At 35.6% G+C, this 21293-nt stretch overlaps 6 protein-coding genes, 2 non-coding genes and 3 pseudogenes across 15 annotated transcripts; 3 read left to right on the top strand and 8 right to left on the bottom strand.

Moving 5' to 3' along the window:
• Positions 1-1134: 1134 nt before the first annotated feature.
• On the top strand, positions 1135-7421 carry lido-17 (Lon proteolytic domain-containing protein; the record flags this gene model as incomplete). Of its 4 annotated transcripts, NM_001377834.2 has the most annotated exons (12): positions 1135-1155; positions 1226-1298; positions 3000-3307; positions 3796-3954; positions 4566-4691; positions 4766-4864; positions 5106-5204; positions 5602-5663; positions 5710-6014; positions 6583-6910; positions 7014-7143; positions 7189-7371. In NM_001377834.2, the coding sequence occupies 12 exons, from the start codon at positions 1135-1137 to the stop codon at positions 7369-7371; spliced, it is 1893 nt and encodes a 630-aa protein (NP_001364522.1). The 4 variants fall into 4 exon arrangements, with proteins under 4 accessions (NP_001364522.1, NP_001254207.1, NP_001364523.1 ...); NM_001267278.3 differs by lacking the exons at positions 1135-1155; positions 1226-1298 and having other exon boundaries at positions 3059-3307; positions 7189-7421; NM_001377835.3 differs by lacking the exons at positions 1135-1155; positions 1226-1298 and having other exon boundaries at positions 3059-3307; positions 5743-6014; positions 7189-7420.
• Positions 7422-7425: 4 nt separating this feature from the next.
• C06C3.7 (Upf2 domain-containing protein) lies at positions 7426-8418 on the bottom strand. Its single transcript, NM_001381563.1, has 3 exons — positions 8354-8418; positions 7966-8123; positions 7426-7874 (listed from the first exon to the last, which is right to left on the bottom strand). The coding sequence occupies exons 1-3, from the start codon at positions 8409-8411 to the stop codon at positions 7683-7685; spliced, it is 408 nt and encodes a 135-aa protein (NP_001366697.1). The 5' UTR covers positions 8412-8418; the 3' UTR covers positions 7426-7682.
• A 564-nt stretch (positions 8419-8982) lies between these two features.
• srh-48 (Serpentine Receptor, class H) lies at positions 8983-10581 on the bottom strand. Its single transcript, NM_063598.9, has 5 exons — positions 10339-10581; positions 10141-10289; positions 9901-10097; positions 9548-9854; positions 8983-9239 (listed from the first exon to the last, which is right to left on the bottom strand). The coding sequence occupies exons 1-5, from the start codon at positions 10569-10571 to the stop codon at positions 9070-9072; spliced, it is 1056 nt and encodes a 351-aa protein (NP_495999.2). The 5' UTR covers positions 10572-10581; the 3' UTR covers positions 8983-9069.
• Positions 10582-12603: 2022 nt separating this feature from the next.
• Positions 12604-13853, top strand: C06C3.5 (annotated as a pseudogene). The gene is made up of 3 exons: positions 12604-12922; positions 13335-13677; positions 13723-13853. Coding segments are annotated over exons 1-3 (793 nt in total).
• Positions 12761-12779, bottom strand: C06C3.13. Its single transcript, NR_051530.1, has one exon. It is a non-coding gene; the product is annotated as an Unclassified non-coding RNA C06C3.13 (non-coding RNA).
• Positions 13854-14362: 509 nt separating the features above from the next.
• On the bottom strand, positions 14363-15402 carry C06C3.11 (annotated as a pseudogene). Its single transcript has 3 exons — positions 15341-15402; positions 14608-15259; positions 14363-14560 (listed from the first exon to the last, which is right to left on the bottom strand). Coding segments are annotated over exons 1-3 (912 nt in total).
• A 314-nt stretch (positions 15403-15716) lies between these two features.
• C06C3.9 lies at positions 15717-16849 on the bottom strand (annotated as a pseudogene). Its single transcript has 6 exons — positions 16771-16849; positions 16389-16554; positions 16273-16342; positions 16096-16210; positions 15931-16051; positions 15717-15850 (listed from the first exon to the last, which is right to left on the bottom strand). Coding segments are annotated over exons 1-6 (685 nt in total).
• Positions 16701-18114, top strand: C06C3.10 (uncharacterized protein; the record flags this gene model as incomplete). 2 transcript variants are annotated; one of them, NM_001129107.3, is made up of 3 exons in its annotated part: positions 16701-16873; positions 17655-17722; positions 17768-18114. In NM_001129107.3, the coding sequence occupies 3 exons, from the start codon at positions 16799-16801 to the stop codon at positions 17913-17915; spliced, it is 291 nt and encodes a 96-aa protein (NP_001122579.1). The 2 variants fall into 2 exon arrangements, with proteins under 2 accessions (NP_001122579.1, NP_001391113.1); NM_001404231.1 differs by lacking the exon at positions 16701-16873 and having other exon boundaries at positions 17666-17722; positions 17768-17950.
• C06C3.14 lies at positions 17649-17888 on the bottom strand. The gene is made up of 2 exons (NR_051529.1): positions 17766-17888; positions 17649-17720 (listed from the first exon to the last, which is right to left on the bottom strand). It is a non-coding gene; the product is annotated as an Unclassified non-coding RNA C06C3.14 (non-coding RNA).
• On the bottom strand, positions 18111-18852 carry C06C3.12 (FBD domain-containing protein; the record flags this gene model as incomplete). The annotated part of the gene is made up of 3 exons (NM_001267277.1): positions 18111-18252; positions 18386-18720; positions 18796-18852. The coding sequence occupies 3 exons, from the start codon at positions 18850-18852 to the stop codon at positions 18111-18113; spliced, it is 534 nt and encodes a 177-aa protein (NP_001254206.1).
• Positions 18853-19061: 209 nt separating this feature from the next.
• C06C3.4 (uncharacterized protein) lies at positions 19062-20668 on the bottom strand. The gene is made up of 6 exons (NM_063595.6): positions 20288-20668; positions 19775-19940; positions 19659-19728; positions 19482-19596; positions 19317-19437; positions 19062-19238 (listed from the first exon to the last, which is right to left on the bottom strand). The coding sequence occupies exons 1-6, from the start codon at positions 20360-20362 to the stop codon at positions 19105-19107; spliced, it is 681 nt and encodes a 226-aa protein (NP_495996.3). The 5' UTR covers positions 20363-20668; the 3' UTR covers positions 19062-19104.
• Between the last annotated feature and the right edge of the window lie 625 nt (positions 20669-21293).

Below are 21293 nucleotides of genomic sequence, written 5' to 3'. Positions count from 1 at the left end.
TCTGAACAACAACATAGCAATTTCATAATTGTTTAGAAAAATGAAATTTTTTGAATTTTTTGCTTGGAGTTGATCAAGAAATTTTGAGCAAAAATGAAAAAAATAAAAATTTCCAAAAAGTGCGGACAATGATTCTAGGTTCCCGAATAAGAATAAAATCACTTTAAAAATGCGCAAAAATGTTTGAATGAGTTGTTTTACAACTTTATTCAACTTACAAAAATATTTCAAAAATAGAAGGAATCGAACCAGAGCTTAAATCTTATCAGACGCGCGCACTCCCAACTCGGCCACCGAGGACATTTTTCAACTCAATGTGGTGGGTGTCACATTTTCGGTGGTCACGCAAGCTGAGATTTGAGTGGATTGCATGGTAAGACAGTGGATTTCAATGGTGTTTTTAACTGAAATTTCAAAACGTCATAACTTTGCTGAAATTTGACCGGGGCAGCTAAATTTTTTGGAGAGATCATAACTAACACTCTTCTGTAGGAATTTTAGCATGAGAACCCCAAATCTACGGACCCCCTCAAAGACTTCCCTTGTTAGTGGATATCTTTTTCGCCAGAACTGTGTGTTCATTGCAAAACTGAGAAACCCAACACGACGGGGGAAAATTGTACACAGAGAAACATGGCTTGTGAGGGCTTATAAAAAGCCAATTTTTCTCTGGTTCTCTGGTCTCTGGTTATTTTCCCTGTCAGTCAGTCGCGTCCAACGAGCCCAAATGAAACTACAGCAACTTTTTACATGCCTCGCAAGCCATGACTCTGTGGTAAAATTCAAATTTTGAAACTACAGAAACTAGACTAATAGTCAGAAGATGCAGATAGATATTGAAGACAATCTAGCGATAGGACGGACTCCAAAAAACCTTATTCTCTCACTTTGGCTGAAAACTATTTATACAGTGCCGGCCAATTCATTATTTGTTTTCGACTTTCGTAGCTCATAGTCAATGTTCCAGTAATTGTTTCCTGGAATATTTCAAACAAAACAATAACTAGTAAAAACACGATATACAAAAAATGAACTATGTACGTGAACAATTTAAACCGTGAACTCCGAAAAGATAAATTGTTTTTTTTTAATTTTTAGAAGGAAATCGTCATTGTTAGTATAAACTGCGCTGTCATGGAAAAACCAAATAGTGAAGTGAGTTTTATGGTCTCTTATATGATTCAATCAAAGTAGTTGACTGCAATCCACTAATTTTGGTTTACAGAAAAAGAGAGTTGGAGCCGAAGCTGTAGGTGTGGTGGTTGTCGATGGGAGAGATGCGCATATAGTTCAACTTGGTTAATTTTCAAATCCTTCAACTCATTTAAAAATGATGCATCCTAGAGGTGTACACTTTCACTAGAGACAATTTTCCCTGAATTCGATTTCCATTGGGCAAAGGTGCGACGCAGGTCGCTTTTTTCCAATTTATGTTTTTCTTTTTTTCAACATCTTGACAGAGGAACAAATAAATACGGGAAGCATGCGGTGGCTTGCAAAAGCGCGCGCCGCATCTTTGCCCTACGGAACTTGTATCAACGGAAAGCTATGAAAATATTAAACGAATTCGGAACATCATCTTATTTCTTTGATTAAGATACAGTTAAACCCGATAGGTAGCCAATCTCGGTGATTTTTGACTACCTATCGGGTTTAGGAATGTGTCTTGTATCATGATTAGTGAAAAAATGTTTGAGAACCTATCAAAATAAACAATAAAGGATGAAAATCAAATAAAGGTGCATTTCCAACAGAGGTGACACGGGAAAGTGTGAAAAAACTTGATATTTTAGCTAAAGCTTTAGCTGAGCTTAGCTTTTTTTGTTGACATTTTGAATCGCCATAATATTTTATTTGTGAAGCCTCATTACGAAATTCGTTCATTTCGGCCCATTTCGTAAATTTTCAAACATTTTTTTGGCCTTTAAAACGTCCGAAACAACGTCTAGCCAAAAAAAAAACGGCTGGGGGTCTGCAATGCGATTACTCTTAGCAAAAAAAAACTGATTTAGCAAGCTTTCAATATTTCCAGTATTCTAAAGCCATCCCAAATCCCGAAGTTTCGTTTTTCGCTTTTTTTCTTTTGTTTTCAATTTTGAAAACACCATAAGGTTTTGGTTTAATTACTAAATAGCGATAGATCTTCCGTTCTTTTACGATCTACGCCTCAGTCCACTGCAAAGCCTGGCAATACGCAGATTTGCTAGTCAGCTATTTTTTAACACTAAAAAGCGAATGTGTCAAGGGTAGTCGTTTTTGAAAATAAAATGTCAAAAAATGTCCCGGAAAATGTCCCAAAAATGTCACAAAACCTGCCACGCTTTTTTTGAGCATTTATAAAACAGGTTTTAGTAGGCCAATTGACACTTTTTTGTTTCTATCTGTTCCAAAAAATACTTTATGTATATATATATATATATATATATATATATATATATATATAGTACGGGAAAACTTAATTCTGAGAATGCGGTTTGCGCAGCATATTTGACGCGCAAAATAACTCGTAATAGCTGCAATACTTCCAGATACACAATACTAGTAGAGTGATTCTCTTAGTGACTACTGTAGGCGTCGATTTACGGCTCGATTTTCGGAAAGCTGATATTTTTGAAGAAAAATTTATTTCGAAGGTTGATAAATCGACACCTACAGTAGACATTTAAATTTTACTGTAGTTTTCCTAACCAAATATTTTGCGCGTGAAATATGTTGCGCAATTCTGTGTTCGTAATAAGTGTTTACATAGTAATTCAAGCTAACTAGCAAGAAACATCTAATCATCAAAGTCAACACTAAGCGTAAAAGACATGATATCAGGCAGAAGCCTAAAAATGACTTAAAGTTAAGAAATATTCGATGATCATTAAACTTTGAAACTGTCGCCAAAACAATGATGATGCTTGATGAAGTCCTGAAAATTCAAAGTAATCGGTACACCAAAAATTCATTGACCCTGAACTTCTCTTTCTCGTACAATTTTCTCGTTTCACTTTCAGAATGTGTTAGGTGGCCGAAAAATAAAATAGATCGGCGTCAAATACGAATGGCAGGAGAGATGACACAGGAGATGCAACAGTCAATGGAACTGTCACACGAAATTGTTATTGCAAACGGGCACCTGTTTGGTATACAAGGCTTCACATGCAACATAACTCTGAGTCTGGAACAAATTGGGAGAACCTACAATGGCGTATCTATGGCCTTGCCATTTGTATTGCTCATCATATCGGCTATTAAAAAAAACAGTCTGCGAAAAGATTATGTAGCGACTGGAGACGTTAGTCTGGCTGGTGCTGTGCTTACGGTATGATCAACGTTTTTATACTCAAAGCAACCAAAAGATTTAGCACTTTAGAAAATAGAAAAATTACACCGGAAAATGTTATCGAAATACCATTAAATTCTACCATGTCTTCTTACGCACGGATTTTTTTCAGACGGCCCTCGACGCGCAACACCGTTTATGATTTCTATTAGAAACTTGTATTTATCTTGAAAACTGATTTAGAACCATATTAACAGAAAAAAAGACAATCTTCGCTAAAACTGATTTTATTGAAAAATGGAAGGAAAAGCGAAGCAGTCGCAAAAATTCCAAAACAGACTACTATAAATTATTTGCGCGCCGAAATCCATCTGAATAAATCCGTGCACCTTTAAGAATGCAAGTCAAAATCTAGTGAAATTAAGATACACAAGCAAAACTTCTATGAATTTAAGAAGAAAATACATGGAAACCAAACCACGTCGCTCGAAAGATACAATTTCAATCTTAAAAATACAGTTTTGCAGGTCGATTACATAAATAACAAAATTGTCGGTGCCATCAACGCCGGGCTCAAAGGAGTTGTTATCCCCGCTGAAAACGGGAAAGACGTGAAACCTTTTCTGAAAACACAAATTAAAGTGATAGAGGTGACAAGTATTGTAGACGCATGGAGCACAATGATTGTGAGTTCGTCTGAATACACATTTCTATTGAGAAGAAATTAGGCTCAAACCAGGGGTGGGCGGCAAACGATTTTTTCCGGCAAATCGGCAAACCGGCAAATCGCCGGAATTAAAATTTCCGGCAAAACGGCAATTCGGCAAATTGCCGGAATTAAAAATTTCCGGCACACCGGCAAACCGAAAATGTCGAATTTGCCGAAAATTTTCGGCAAATTGTGGTTTTGCACTTATTTTTTGGGATTTCAATTTCAAATGGCAAAATTAAATGCATCCTATAAATATTCCTATATTTTGAGAAGTAAATATGTAGAAAAAACGGGGAAAAGTTCAAAAATGCACAGTGCTTCCGTCTTATAAAAAATCCCTCTAAACATTTCCGGCAAATCTGATATCCGGCAAACGGCAAATCGGCAATTTGCCGAAGTTAACAATTTCCGGCAAATCGGCAAACCGGCAATTTGCAATTTGCCGATTTGCCGAATTTGTTGACAAATTAATTTGCCGAACGGCAATTGCCGCCCACCCCTGGTTCAAACTATATCAGAGTACATTATTTTTTCCCATTCGAAATATTGATATCTATAGCATTTAAAATGTTTAAAAAATTACAGATTCCTGAGATGCCAAATGGAGATAGTGGGGCGAGTAATTGTGGATCTCTGGATGGTGTTAGAAGTGTTACTAGGAAAGGCAAAACGATGAAAACGATGAAGTCTGGCCTTCCTCACAGAAATCAGGTAAAAAGAAAGAAAAGAGGAAGATAACAATGTGATATCTACTACCACCTTATGCAAAGCTTCACCAGTTACAGATTTCTAAGGAGAGTGATCGTAGTAGAAACAGCGGATCGAGTACGAACGACAGTTTGAATGATGATAGGTTGTTGTGTGGTATAATCCCTGGAAAGCAGGTAAAAGAGAGAGAGAAAATGATACACAAAACTAAATAAAAATACACAAATAAAGATCGACCCTTCGACACTGTTTGCAAGCTCCACCCATGGTTTTATTTGCACTGCGATGTGTCGGCTGCAGTTCAAATGAAATCGTGGGTGGAGCTCAGCCAGAGCGTAGAGGCGTTGCGTCGTTGTTTATTTTTGTGCGCTCGTATTTTTTTCTATAATACCAATAAAGCTGTTTTAAAAGTTGCAGGTTAAAAATAATAACGAGGAACATACATTGAGTCAAGCTCATCGAGGCAATCTAGATGATGAACAAGGGTCTCACAGAAAGAGGAACGAATGCAAACAGGTATCCTCAAAATCAATAGTCACTGAAAAACATGAAGGAAAATGGAAAAATGGAAATGTTTTATTTAAAAAAAAACCGCCAGGTCATGAGAACGTCTCTCTTTCTGCTCGGCAACGAACGAGAATGTGGCAAATATTTAGAAAGAGATAGGAATGTTCCTTAGTAATTTGTGCGCCATAACGTTTCTCATGTTCTGGCGGTCTCTAAATATGTTATTTGTGTGACCTTCTCAATATTTAGACTAGTTATAATATCTTTGAAGGAATTTTCAGTTCTCTTAAGGATGTCTCAAAAATTTAGTATTTTTTCTCGAAAAAATTCTTCATGCCGCACTAAGTGGTGAAAAAGTCAATCCGTAATGGTAAAAAATATATCACTTTAATTTTAAAAATTATAGACTGATCAGAAAAATGAGATGACCTCAATGGGTGAATGCATTGGAGAAGTTATTAGAGAAGAGTGAGGTTTTGTTATAATTGACTATTGTTTATTTTTCATGTTTCAGTTACCTCGTGATAAACTCGTCAGATAATTGTAGGCGTCCACTGTACAAGCAACCGTGTCCCTATCCGCCAGAAGAACTTCCAAAACCGGATCCCGAGCGAAAGATGTCCCACACCGAGTACCTCCAATTGAGTGAAAGCCCGAAGCTTGGAGTTCAGAAAATTGGATCAAAAGATGTCTTGCTGAAAAAAGTTATACTAAATGAGATCTCAAAATCTCCGGCAATATGGAACACGTACAAGGCAAATGGGATATACAGTGAGGTTGCTGTAAATGTGTTTAAAAGGACCGGAAAATTGTTGAATAGTAAGTTTTTGTTTGTGTTCATAAATTTTTTTAGAAACTTAGATTTTCCGTAGAAATTAATCACGTTCACAGAGGATAGGTCTCAAGTTAGACAGTAGAGCGTATTTTCCAGATAATAAATTACGGATTAAGATAGCAAGCTCCTCGAGGCCTCCTTGAAATATTAAAAAGGAGATAGCCATTGCCGGAAAGTGAGTGGGACTAAAAAGACCGCGCGCCAGACAATGTTTTGAAAGCTTCCATTGCCCATATTCAGATCAACTCGTAGGCGCGGCTTGCGGCACCACGCCGATTCTGCGAAACTGTTCTTTAAAACGGTTTGGGCCGTTAGGTTCAGTCTTTCTCGGGAGCAGAAGAATAGGAAAAAAGAAGTCATCAAAGAATGATTGAGCTAGCACTCAGACAATATTAAATTCAAATTGTTGCAATCAATCAAATATTAAATTATAAAATTATGCATTTTTAAAATCAATTATCGCATTCTCTAGGTTTTCTTGAGTGAGGTAGCTATATTGAGGTTGATTTCCAACAGGTTGACTTACTTTTCAAATAATGTGTTATTTTTCAGTCAAATTGATCCAGTCGATATTCAAACTTGCCAAGGACGGTCTCCGTAACCGCCTGCGGGACTCAATTACCGAGAAGCTGCACAATGAGGCGGACACTGAAAACCACCTCTGGCAGTGGGAGTTGTATGAGTTCATCAGATTCTACAGGGAGATTACTGAAGGTTGGGAACTCCGGATGAGAGCATTAGTTGCTAAGAAACACGAAGGTCAGCTGAGAGTCAGAGAGTCAGCTGAGTGTTCAGATATGATTAAGGACGACAAGAATTTGATCAATATCGATGATGAACGTAATATGAAACTTGATCACGTTCGGACTGATATTTCCGAGTGAGTTTTTATTTGATGGTGATTAGTAAATGGTGCAAAATTAAAAAAAAATGGAGCAGAAGCAAAACATTAAAACACTGAATCCCACACCCTTTATTTTCAGCACAAGCATTGTACAGACCTGTATGGACTCTTCGCGTCTCCCCTCTAATGATGAACATCCTGGAGCGAAGCCGACACTGATTCACCATACAACGCCGTCACTCGATTGCCAGCCTACAAAACATGAATCTGTAAGACCTCATGCATTTTTCTAGAAGTAAACCAACAACTTGCAGATTCATTCAGACTTCTCAAAAGAAATGGATCAACTCGTGAATCAAGCGACACGGATTGCTCGCGAGCATCCGGAACGTGCGGAGACTTTGCTCAAGGCGCTTTTCGCTACTGTGTCGACATTTGATCAAGAAGGTTATGTTTGTGTGGAGGATAAGAAGTTCACTGAGAAACAGTCCAAATAACTTTCTGTGTATTATAGATTTGTAGATTTGAAGAATAAATGCGATATTCAGTTCCGAACACTTTATTCTCATCTCATTCTCTAGGGCTTGACCGTAATTCTAACGTTCACAATAAATTTCAAGGGGTTCAAGGGGATGAAGGAGTTGCTCTTCTCTATAAAAACTCAATTACCTTAACCGCTCTTGGCATAAACTTCACGCCACACTACGGCTCTCATCGTTCTGAAATACTTGATTGTCGCGTCTCCTCTACCTTCAATACTTTCTCTCCTTTTACTTGCTTCCTCTTATACCGTCCTCCAGAGTTGATCTCAATGCTTCTTTTCCACCTTCTTTCTCAATTTTTCTTGTTCTTCCATCTGAACAGTCCATTCATAATTCATCATAATTTGTTGTTGCTCTGCTGCATCATAGTGAACCTCCTTCGATCGCTTGATACGGGCTTCTCGACGGAGTTTTTCGATTTTCCGAGCTTCTTCATCTGGCGTTCGCAATAGAGGAATCTGGAAATTGAAGTGCTAGAACTCAGAACAAGAGATACACAAAAATCAACTGAATTTCAAAGAATACCATATTCTGGTTTCAAAAACTAACCTTAACTTCCTTGGCAGTCATGTGCTGGCTCATCTTAATTCTCTTCGGATTCTCCTTTTGCCCGTCAATCGATGCCATTTTTCTCTTTCCCTGACCATGTGCCATCTCGTTCAGATTAACAGTTTTGTTGCTGCTCAGTGAGAGCAAATCTCCGAGAACTTAAAATGTAAAAAATTGAAATGGATACTCTACAGCATTTTCACGTTTATTTAAATAAAATTTATCTAGATGTTTAGCAAATAAAAAAGTGATGCTTATTTTTTTACTGAAGTCTTCCTATCTTCCTGCGAAATATTTTTGTAAATTTTTCGAATCTTCAAAATATTTTCAATAGAATGTCGTTTTTAAAGTATTCTATAACTTCAGGAAAACAATAATAAAAACTTACTGTCTCTCTTGTTTGCAGAGTTCCTGTTTGCCATTTTCAAAACGTTTTTGGCAGACATGATTAATCTGGAATTTTTTGAAATTGTTCATCTATCTTTGAAAAAGCCGGAGAAAAGAACACATCAAATAAAAAAGTGAGGAAACCCATGAGGAAAATACAGAATGAGTGAACTTTGAGAGCAAAATTGGTGAATGAATATTAGAGGCGGGGCATTCTCTGGGTAGACACACACGTTGTGAAGGTTTTTGATGAGAAAGTGATGGCCGTTTTGACAAGGAGACAATACATTAGGAGCAAAACAAGGTAACTTGGTAGGTTTCGTAATTTATCGATTGGAAGCTGTGACGATGCATATGTTGTAAAATTACATACGTGTTCATGAGAAAAAAAGAGACTGATAAACTTTTTTTGTTTCTGGAACGCGGGAAGTGCAGAAAATGGAGTAATGGAGTAATCTCCAGCTAACCAATAATTGTACACTGATATGGATATTAAGTTAATTATTTAATTCTTGCACCCTATATTAAAAATTAACGTATCTCCTTTACATAATCCTTATTGAAGTTCCACCTTTACGGAATTTTTAGGTATATTTAATTGCATCTGGTGAAAAATTTAAGTACTTTACAGTTTGACAAAAAAATATATGAGGTTAACATAGGAACACAAAAATTGCATTATTTGTTTTAAAAGTTATTTAAAAAACAAAAAAAATATCAAAAAACCACAGATTTAGTGAAAGCGCTTGGCGGAGGAACAATTCCATTTCCGCCTTCTTTAAAAATTCCAATGAAATAATCTCGATATGGTTTGTACATTGTCACTAAACCAATTGATGTATTCATTCCTATCGTTGGAATTATCAAATTGCAAATATTGAGGAGTCCTGAAAAGGGAATATATAATAGAAGGGAAAACGTAAGGGCATGTAACTTTTAAAATAAAATTTACTAGCTTATGGATTTTTAAACTTGCAAACGATGTTTGAATCCAGTATTTTTGTCATAGGACAATTCATAATCTAAAAATCCCGTATTTGCTCTATTAATCTTTTAAGTTATTGGAAAAATCTTGACAGCTGATATTCTCGCGTAACTTATCAAAAAAACGTTTACCGATAAAATATATGCTATCTGTTATTTTTTTTTGTTTGTAGTTTGATATATTTGTCCAAATCTTAAAAATGAGCTTCACCTTGATTCTTATATCCAGTTGTCAAAACCATTGCAAATATTCCCAGTGGGAGAACGAATACGGTCACAAAAATTCCAAGCTGAGAAAATGAAGCGTAGAGAAACATTTTTTGAAGTTTCCTGGTACTCTTCGAATATCGGACGGCGTCTTCAGAATATATGTACCAAATACAATGAGAAATGAAAAATGTGTACTGGATGAAAACCACAGTTAAAACAATCACAATGCAAATGCTAAACTCGTTTCTTTGTGAATCCACGGCAAATGTTGATGGAGTGAAATACAAAGGGTCCGGACATGGGTTTATCTGAGATTTGAAAAAATAAATGTTTTGCTTCTATAGGAGTCTGCACCTTCAAAAACTTAAACTTAAGCTCGTTGCTATCTGCTCTCAACCAAATTGCCATTAGCATTACAGAACTTCCTATGAGAACATTGAAAATGATCAGTAAAACTCTAAATGCACAGTTTTGAATTCGGAATTTGTGACCTTTCGGAATCATGTGATGTTGTCGATTTTCAAATATTAATATGCCTGCTGATGCTATGCCTAAAAAGTTAATAGGATAAATCTTCACAGATAACTGAATCACCTCCATAACATGCCATTGCAAAATAAAATTGAATTTCGGATGGTATTCCAAAAACCTTTCCAAATATTCCAATGTATCCCATGGCAAATATCGGATAAAACACAAAAGGAATTAAGAATACTGTGTAGATTAAGTCTATTAGAAGTGTCCTGAATATTTATTATTAAGATATTCGTTTTCAAACGTATACCTGCCTACCAGAATTTCAGATTCAATAGGCACAATTTCAAATGGGTCATTGATTTTGGAGTATGAAAAGTTATAATATAGCTTGCGAAGAAATTGGTTGGAACACCCAATATTCCAATAATCTTTGCGCACAGTGATAAAAATTCAGGCGTTTCGATGTAGCTTCTCTCATAGCTCAATTTTTGACAAATTTGGCTGTAGTTTGTAGCATAGTATTCAAATAATTGTGTAGTCGTTGTCATGATAAAACTTCTGGAAAATATGAGTTTTATGTAAAAGAAAAAATGAATAAAATAAGAAAACTGTCTTGTCAATAATGAGGAAGGCAGATGTTTCTGAGCGTTGTTTGTGGCAAGCGCTGTGATTAAGAAAACAAATAAATATTGCAGGTGAAATCTGAAACTGAAGCACATGTTTTTTTATTTGGTTTTTTGTAGTGATAAACACAGTAAGAGGGTAATTTTCAAACCCAGAACATGTCTGCGTGTATTTATTTCTCCAACACGTCCGGAAAAAATTTCGTTAAAATGTCTGGAAAATGACGCTAAAATGTAGCAAAAATGCCTGAAAAATGTCGGGAAATGTCGGAAAAATGCTTTGGCAGTGTGCCAGAATTTCCAAACATATTGGGTGAACATATTGAACAGTAACTTAAACTTGCATAACTTGAAATATTTTCTCATTCTCGCTTTAGTACTCTCAAAAACTTCTAATCTCCCGCAACTTTTGTAGATCCACGTAGATCAAACAGAAATGGATCACTTGGACAACCCGTGTTTTATGTGTCTGTCTTGTCTTCTATTACGTGTTTATCCACAGATGAGAAAAATCGCCACATCTGCCGCGCAAATGAACCCACGGGAAGAGACAAGACTATTGTAGTTTTTAACCAATCTGTGTAGATTTACGAGCTATTGCGTCATCTTTGAAATTAATTTTTGCCGCAATTTTTAATTTTCAGGCGTTTTTCTAATTTTTTCTAATTTTTTGTGTTTTCTTTTGTGATGTATTCAATAAATAATTAAATTTCAATATAAAAACGTGTGAAACGCCTGAAAATTAAAAATTGCCGCTAAAAATTAAATTCAAAGATGACGCAATAGCTCGTAAATCTACACAAATTGGTTAAAAGCTACAGTAGTCTTGTCTCTTCCCGTGGGTTCATTTGCGCGGCAGATATGGCGATCGCGCGGGAAAATGTGAGTATTGCGCGCGAACAATACACCCATTGAGGAGAAGTCTTTAAGTTTATCGATTTAATTTATGTTTGCTTTTTGTGAAAAATCCACTTCGGTTTTCTATTCGTTTTGTTTTGAATTGCGACCATTTTCACAGGATTTTCTATTTTATTGGTGGAGTACCAAAATTCGGGAAATATCTTTAAACGACTCCAAACATGTCCAGAGGCCATTTTCCCAAAAAAATTCAAAACTTTTACGATGATTTTTTGAAAATTTTCCTATTTACTTTTCACGATTAGTTTTATTTACAGATTTATATGGGTTTCCCTTTTTAAAGTTCAATTTTTTAGGTTTGCCATCTTGAGCTGCATCGTGAGTTGAGTTGAACAGTAGCTTGAACTTGCATAACTTAAAATATTTTCTCATTTGTTATGCTACATTTTAGCGGCGTTTTCCCGACAAAAAATATTACGTTATGCTACAGCTATATTATTCTATGATATAGATTTAGTATTGCTCTCTCCTTATCAATTTGCCGATTTTAATATTCCCCGGTCTTAAATCAGTTTTTACTTGAATTCTATTTATCTCAACGATTGTATAAGGAGATAAGCAGATACCGGTGCATTTTTGACAACATTGTTCCATATTTTAATTGGCAAAAAATGAGGGAAATTAGAGCATAGCTACAGTGCATTTTATTTTCCAACTTCTACGACTTTAAAGGCATTTTCGCGCAATGGTCTCGCCACGCGCATCCCATTGATTTGTTGAGCGCGTGGCGAGACCAATGACCCATGTTGTATAAATGCGCGCGCCTTGTAGAAGTGGGAAAGAAATGCACTGTATATCAGAGATCTCCGCGCTGCCCGCCACGCATAGAAACATTAAAAAAATTTACACATTTTTTTTGTGATAAAATATATGGAAAAAATTTAAATTTTATTCATTTCTCAAGACCGTTCAACAACTGGACATATTTTCAATTTATAAATAGTTTACTACTAGTTTTGTAAGTTGCAAACTATACCAATTTTACTGTAATTTTCTTCAATTTTTTTTCTTCGACTTTTTTTTTCTTTCTACTCATCCAGATTTACAGAACGTTCAAAAATGGTGTCCAACACCACACCACTGTACAATCAAGCTTCTCCGTTTCCACCAGAACAACTTCCACATGCGGACCCCGAACGAAAGATGTCCTCTCACACACCGAGTACCTACAATTGAGTAAAAGTCCGGAAGTTGGAGTTCAGAAAGTTGGAATACGAGATGTCATGTTGAGAAAAGTGATTCACAGCGAGATCGCGAGAAACTCCGGCGATCTGGAGTGGGAAAAACACGTACAACGACTGTGATGTACAGTGAGGTTGCTGTACAGGAATATAAAAGGACCAGAAAATTGTTGCAAAGTAAGTTTTTGTTTGTGTTCATGAAGTTTCTTATAGAAACTTAGATTTTCCGTAGAAATTAATCACGTTCACAGAAGATAGGTCTCAAGTTAGGCAGTACTAGAATAAACTTACCAGATTTTCTGAGAGCGTATTTTCCAGAGAGTAAATTAGGGATTAAGATAGCAAGCTCCTCGAGGCCTCCTTGAGATATTAAAAAAGCGATAGTTTAGAAGCCATTGCCCGAAAGTGAGTGGGACTAAAAAGACCGCGCTCCAGACAATTTTTTGAAAGCTTCCATTGCCCATATTTAGATTAACTCGTGGGCACGGCTTGCGATACCACGCCGGTTCTCCGAATTCTCTAGGTTTGCTTGATTGAGGTTGATTTCATACAGGAGTACTTACTTTTCGAAGAATGTGTTATTTTTCAGTCAAAATGATCCAGTCGGTTTTCAAAATTACCAAGGACGGTCTGCGTAATCGCCTGCGGGACTTAATTACCCAGGAGCTGCACAATGAGGCGGACACTGAAAACCACCTCTGGCAATGAAGGTTGGGCTTCGAATGAGAGCAATAGTCCAAGTGGCTAAGAAGCAAGAAGGCATCGAGTCAGCTGAGTGTTCCGAGATGAATAAGGACGACGAGAACATTATCGATAAAGATGATCAACGCTCTTCGCGTGCATCCTCTACGGATGAACATCCCGGAGCGAAGCCGACACTGATTCACCATACAACGCCGTCACTCGATTGCCAGCCAACAAAACATAAATCTGTAAGACCTCATGCATTTTTCTAAAAGTAAATCAATAACTTACAGATTCAATCAGACTTCTCGGAAAAATGCATCAACTCGTGTATCAAGCAACAAGGATCGCTCACGAGCATCCGGAACGTGCGGAGACTTTGTACAAGACGCTTTTCGACACTGTTTCGGCATTTGATCAAGAAGATTATGTTTGTCTGAAGCATTTGTACAAGGAATTAACTGAGAGACTGTCAAGATAATTTTCTGTATATTATCTCAAGTTTCAATGTAGAATAAATTCGATAACAAGCTTTCATACTAATAAGACTCCAATGAGAAATAATAAAAGCCAATTTTAGGTTAAAATTTCAAAAATTCGAGAAGTCTGAAATAACTTAAGCGTCTGAAAATAATGAAGCTATTTTTAGCTATAGCTATAATATAATATAGCTGTAGCTATTAATATAAAATGCGACAACGTCGCTAAAATGCCGCTAATCAAACTACTTGGGTGAAAACTGAGCAAGTGTCAATTTTTTTTCAGTTTCTGGTAAGTACAGTCTTTCCTATGTTAGTCTTGCACCACTATGGACCAATCTAAACATATAATCTCGCATGCAAGACTAATAGAGGAAACACGGTAATTTGATTATGAATATAATTTGGAAAAATGAATTGAGACTAATTTAGTCCTGTGTAGAAACACATTTGTTTATTTGTTTATAACTTTTTCGATGATTAAAAAATGACTTCCAAGCTGAATAAAAAATTGATAATCAAAAGTTTTAAATTCAATCTCCAAAGGAATTCTACCAGCATAGTTTTTGTCGAAAATGGGTGCAAAATCCATTGGATGAGGGATTATAGATTCAATGTGACAAAATTCAAATTTAGGGGATTTCATTAGAACCTGAAAATAAAACAATTATCACAACTCTGCAGGTAATGAAAACTAACATTGTTTATTTTGATGGCATCTTCTCTCACAAATTGGCGTAAACTGACACAGAAACGACGAAAATGTAACAGGGTCTCAATTGGAATTCGTAGTTTGCAATCCATATTGATACTTAAAATCTTTCAATTTTTCCATTGATCCAGTTTCACAATTTCTAGATCTTCATTGATTAAGTCCCAATTTTGATAAAGAATATTCAAATGCAATTCTTCAAGTTTTTCTGCGTTGAACTGCGATAAAATCGGAATCACTTGATTAATCGAAATACTATTCATAGATACTATTTTAGTATTTTGATTTCGCCAGGTTCGTAGGATATTTTTCAAATAATTACAGCAGTTTGTTCGAACTTCACTTATCCAAAAACTGCCGAGTAGAAATGTGAATTCCTCCAGACGGAATTTCAGATTAGACACCAATGTCGAGAAGTCATTAAGAATAATATCTAGATGACTTTTTCCAACAACTTTCTTCTCATGACTTCCATATTTGGCAAGACAATCATCACCAACAGGGAGATATTCTATCGTACTGGCATCAATTTTTAACGTCGATTTTTTGTCGCCTATTTTCATACTAATTGTGGAAATTTGAAATACTTGGTAATCAATAATAGCCCGAATTTTTCGTGAAACCCTCCGAGCTATAAGGCTGAAAGTATGTAATGTTATGACTGTAAAAAATGTTCCAAAAACTTAGGCAAACTACTAAAAACCTATTTGAAAAACTAACCGGTCTATTGGATCTAGTTTATTCGTAATTTTCGTAATAATTTCCGGTGGAAGTGCACGCATTGATACCGTAAGAAAGTCAGTTTTCTTAGAAATTGTAAAATTTAGCAAGTTTATGTCAAAATAAAATTTTAATAAGTAAAATATAAATGTTATAATATGAAAAGAAGTAAGAAAAATTGCAAGCTGTAACACACAAATATATCAGCAAAGAGAAATCAAGGCAATTTCTTGATAAGAACTATCAATAGTGATGAAATCATCTCAAAGTAAACACAAATACAAATAAAAAATCATCATGAGCATTTTGAATATTTCTTTAAATAGTAAAATATTATTTTTAAATAATTTATTAGTTCCAGAAATGAAAATAGCCTTTACAAACATTTAAAAGAACAAGTACAATCACATGCACATGGAAGAAGAAGCTTTTTGTGGATAACTCGAACCGGACTTGCTCCATTTGAGCATTGCTCAATTCCACATTCCCATGAGCATTCTTCACATTCGGCTGAAAAATTCAGTTGATTTATCTGTCAGAAACGTTATTTTTATTTATAGACTTCAACTTAAGTTATCTGAAATTCTTACTTTTTCTCGTGATAACTGGAAAATCAATGGAAGAAAATGGGCATATCTCGGTTTTCCAAAGAAGATCCACAAGAGTTCGTTTCAAGTCGTATTGATGCCAACATTGCCATCCTCGGTACACCTGTATTTTTGAGGATTGTGAAAGTTTAATTTGAATTTTAGTACCAAATCAGCGACGATGGAGTGAGAAAAGTCGCGAGTTCCGGTATTTAATTGATCATTTATACAAGATCCCGCATCAATTTGGACTGAAGGAGATGAGCAACAAACTGGGTCAAGCCTGAAAAGGAGAAAGCCATGAGCGCTCAGATGTCCCAAACTCGTTGTTCGTTTAATACTTACACTGCGGCTTGTGTAGTGTTTTCAAGCAGATAGACGTGAAATCCTCCTAGCCATGTGTTACCAGTACATCCTAGAAATTGAAACGTCTATTTAGTCAGTTAGTAATAACTACGTACCTTCCAACAAACCCGTGCACTTTGGTACACTCTGTTGTGGAGCACAATTTGTGCTCTCAGCCAGAGCAATTTGCTCACATTCCACTGTTAGACTACCCAAGAGGCTGTAGGCGGTCTTTGCACGATTTATCGATGATACTCGGAACCCCTTGTCGCATATTAGAGCCTGGATTTAATGATTGCATTTTTAATTCAGAGGAGATACAAAATTTCGGATTTCCGCGAGTTAAAATATCATGATGAAACTCTCCAACATTTTTCAGATTTTTTTTTCGTATAACGAAAAATTGATAAAATCCAGTTTAATCCCTTGATGATTCATACTTTCTCCGCGGGAGAGACACCATCAGAGAAGGTTGTTGATTCCGTTAATTTGGCCGATATTGTCTTAATATCACTATCGACAAAGCATGACTTTTCAAAATATTTTATTAGTATTTAACATTGTTTTTGTTTCCGTCGTATTTTCTGCTGATATCGATTTTGTGAGTATTTTTCCAATTTTAAAGTATTCTCAATAGGAAAGGTATTTGGAAAAACATTACATATAAACTACGAGACAAGAAGATTTCATTTAAAACTTACCAAATATAAATTCTTAAGAAAAGTTTAAAAAACCATTATCTATGAATTTTTCTATGATATTTTATTCAAAAGTTGTAGGATTTCAAGCCTGCAGCAATGCTTTAACCCTCAGAGTGTCCACTTTTTTGGAAATATTGGGAAATTTTTCTACCAAAGATTGACTGAAAATTTTGAAAATTTTCACTTTTTAAAGTTCAATTTTTTAAGTTTGCCACCTTGAGCTGCTAATATTGAACAGTAGCTTGAACTTGCATAACTTGAAATATTTTCTCATTTTTGCTTATATCCGGTCTTAATTCAGTTTTTACTTGAATTTTATTTATCTCAACGATTATGTATGAGGAGATAAGGAGATACCGGTACATTTTTTGACAACATTGTTCCATATTTTAATTAGCAAAAAAAAATGAGAGAAATGAGAGCATAGCCATATCAAAGACCTCCGTGCTGCCCGCCACGCATAGACACATTAAAAAAAATTACACATTTTTTGGTGATAAAATATATGGAAAAAATTAAAATTTTATTCATTTCTCAAGACCGTTCAACAACTGGACATATTTTCAATTTATAAATAGTTTACTACTAGTTTTGTAAGTTGCAAACTATACCAATTTTTGTGTAATTTTCTTCAATTTTTTCTTCGACTTTTTTTTTCTTTCTACTCATTTATATTTACAGAACGTTCAAAAATGGAATCCAACACCACACCACTGTCACTCGATTGTCAGCCAACAAAACATCAATCTGTAAGACCTCATACATTTTTCTAGAAGTAAACCAACAACTTACAGATTCAATCGGACTTTTCGGAAAAACTGCATCAACTCGTTTGTCAAGCAAAACGGATCGCTCACGAGCATCCGGAACGTGCGGAGACTTTATGCAAGACGCTTTTCGACACTGTTTCGGCATTTGATCAAGATGATTATGTTTGTGTGAAGGATGAGGAATTGGCTGAGAGACAGTCCAGATAATTTTCCTGTATCATATTTTGAATTATTCATATTCAGAATAATTCATATTCAGTTCCGAACTCTTTATTGTCATCTCATGATACTTCTATCGACCGTAATTCTAACGTTCACAATGAATACCATGGGGGGAATTAATCCTCTCTATAAAAACTCAATGACCTTAATCGCTCTTGGCATAATCTTCACGCCACACTACGGCTCTCATCGTTCTGAAATACTTGATTGTCGCGTCTCCTCTACCTTCAATACTTTTTCCCCTTTTACATGCTTCCTCATATACCGTCCTCCAGATCTCACTTTTCCTGAAACTTCCAAATTGATCTCACATCTTGACTCTTATATCCCTGATGGCTCTTGCCCTGATGACTAGGGGATTTCAACTTGCCATCTATTAGATGGGATTCTCTTGAAAACTCCTCGCATCAATTTTCTAACTTTTTGATCAGTCGTGATCTCTCGCAGCATGTTTCTTTCCCCACTTGAATACACAAAACCTCATCCAATATTCTCGACCTTGTTATCTCCTCTGCCAATCTCGGAGTCAGTAACATCAAAACCTGTCCACCTCTTGCTTCATCTGACCATCTCAGTGTTAGCTTCAGTTTACATCTCATCTCTAGTCCTTCATCTTCCACTCCTGAAACTACCACTTTTCGTCTTAACTTACAAAGATGCAGTTTTAAATCATTAGATTCTGACTTAGCCCACTTCGACTGAGGGATTATCGATTCAATGTGACCACATTCAAAATTAGGAGACTTCATTAGAATCTGAATATAAAACATTTATTCATATTGATACTAAAACCACTTAAAAACTTTAATTTTTTTCGAAAAAAAACCCACCGGTCCACCGATCTTGTTTATCCGTAACGCAATTATTTCTACTGGAAGTGCACTCATTGACACCGAAGGAAGATCAGTTTTCCTAGAAATTGAAATGAAGTCAGAAAAATTGCAAGCTGTAACACACAAATAGCAAAGAGAAATTAAGACAGTCTCTTGATAAGAACTATCAATAATGGCAAAATCATTATAGTAAGTAAACACACACAAAATTCAAATAAAAGCTCATCATGAGCATTTTGAATATTTCTTTGAAAAGTAAAATATATTTTTTAAATAGTTTATTAGTTCCGAAAATGAAAAAAACGTTTACAAACATTTAAAAGAACAAGTACAATCACATGCACATGGAAGAAGAAGTTTTTTATGAATAACTCGAACTGGACTTGCCCCATTTGAGCATTGCTCAATTCCACATTCACATGAGCACTCTTCACATTCGGCTGAAAAATTCAGTTGATTTATCTGTTCCAAAAAAGTTGAATGATTGTTTATTAACTCAAATTCTTTGAAATTCTCACTTTTTCTCGTGATAACTGGAAAATCAGTGGAAGAAAATGGACATATCTCAGTTTTCCAAAGAAGATCCACTAGAGTACGTTTCAAGTCGTATTGATGCCAACATTGCCATCCTCGGTACACCTGTATTTTTGAGGATTGTGAAAGTTTAATTTGAATTTTAGTACCAAATCAGCGACGATGGAGTGAGAAAAGTCGCGAGTTCCGGTATTTAATTGATCATTTATACAAGATCCCGCATCAATTTGGACTGAAGGAGATGAGCAACAAACTGGGTCAAGCCTGAAAAGGAGAAAGCCATGAGCGCTCAGATGTCCCAAACTCGTTGTTCGTTTAATACTTACACTGCGGCTTGTGTAGTGTTTTCAAGCAGATAGACGTGAAATCCTCCTAGCCATGTGTTACCAGTACATCCTAGAAATTGAAACGTCTATTTAGTCAGTTAGTAATAACTACGTACCTTCCAACAAACCCGTGCACTTTGGAACACTCTGTTGTGGAGCACAATTTGTGCTCTCAGCGAGAGCAATTTGCTCACATTCTACTGTTAGACTACCCAAGAGGCTGTAGGCGGTTTTGGCACGATTTATCGACGATACTCGATACCCCTTGTCGCATATTAGAGGCTGAATTTAATTATTGAATTTTTAATTCACGCGAGTTAAAATATCATGATGAAACTCTTCAACATTTTTCAGAATTTCAAAATTTTCAGTCAATTATTTGTAAATTACCAAATTTACCCAAAAGTGGGCACGTTGAGCAAATTTTTGAGCACTGTTGCAGGCTTGAAGTCTTGAAATTTTTGAATGCAAGTTAATAAAATAACAAATAATGGTTTTTAAAACTTTTCTTAAGAATTTATATTTGGTAAGTTTTAAATGAAATCTTCTTATCTCGTAGTTTATATGTAAGGTTTTTTCTAAATACCTACCATGTTTAAAATACTTTAAAATTGGAAAAAAAAACTTACAAAATCAATATCAGCAGAAAATACGACGGAAACAAAAACAATGTGAAATACTAATAAAATATTTTGAAAAGTCATGCTTTGTCGATAGTGATATCAAGACAATATCGGTCAAATTAACGGAATCAACGACCTTCTCTGATGGTGTCTCTCCCGCGGAGAAAGTATGAATCATCAAGGGATTAAACTGGATTTTATCAATTTTTCGTTATACGAATTATTGTTCAAGGTAATTTTGGTTGCAATTTCAAAATGATTGTTTTAACTATAAGATATGAAATTTTATGAAAAAAGAATATTTGTGGATGGCGTTGGAAAATCAAGATTGGGAACGTCAATGATGCTTAAAGAGTTTTTCACAATGTTTTAAATGTGGATCAGAGTGAATCGGTGGGAATCACATGTGGTGGAAACTTAGGTGAATTGACTAACTCAAGGTCAAACAGTACACGAATTGCAGAATTTTGCAGCCTGACCCCATTTTGCAGAATTTCAGATTTTTTTTAAATTTCAGATATGCTGCCCGTTTTGCAAAAACAGTTTTTTAGATGAAAAGTTGCATTGTCCACTCTATTCCCCCGGTTGCCCATTTTCCATTTCCAACTTCTAAATATACTCTCCCAATAATAATAATAATAACAATAATAGATGTCTGAAGAAGTGGAGTCCACCCCAACAACATAATAGCTCTCCAAAGGTATCTCCGGATGTGTTCAGTCGTGCGAGCTGGTGCAAGCAGCTATTCAAAAAAAAATTTCCTTCTCCTCATCTTGTACATTCCATTCGTACTTTTGTTGTGTATCCGTTTGATTTTCTGTGGAACGTTTATTGAATTATATTCTTTAAGCTTTCGGAAATATTGATTGAATTATTTGTTTTTAAGCGGGTTACATGGTGATAGTTTTCAAGAACATCACAATTGTAAACTGAAGTAGGACAATTTCCCTCAATAAAGTGATTTTTATCATTTTCAAAAAATTATCAGTTTACATTACCGTTCGAAGGCATC

Source organism: Caenorhabditis elegans, chromosome II (genome assembly GCF_000002985.6).
Source record: "Caenorhabditis elegans chromosome II".
Classification (NCBI taxonomy): domain Eukaryota; kingdom Metazoa; phylum Nematoda; class Chromadorea; order Rhabditida; family Rhabditidae; genus Caenorhabditis; species Caenorhabditis elegans.
The sequence above is the reverse complement of the archived record's forward strand: the minus strand, read 5'-3'. Positions and strand labels throughout refer to the sequence as shown.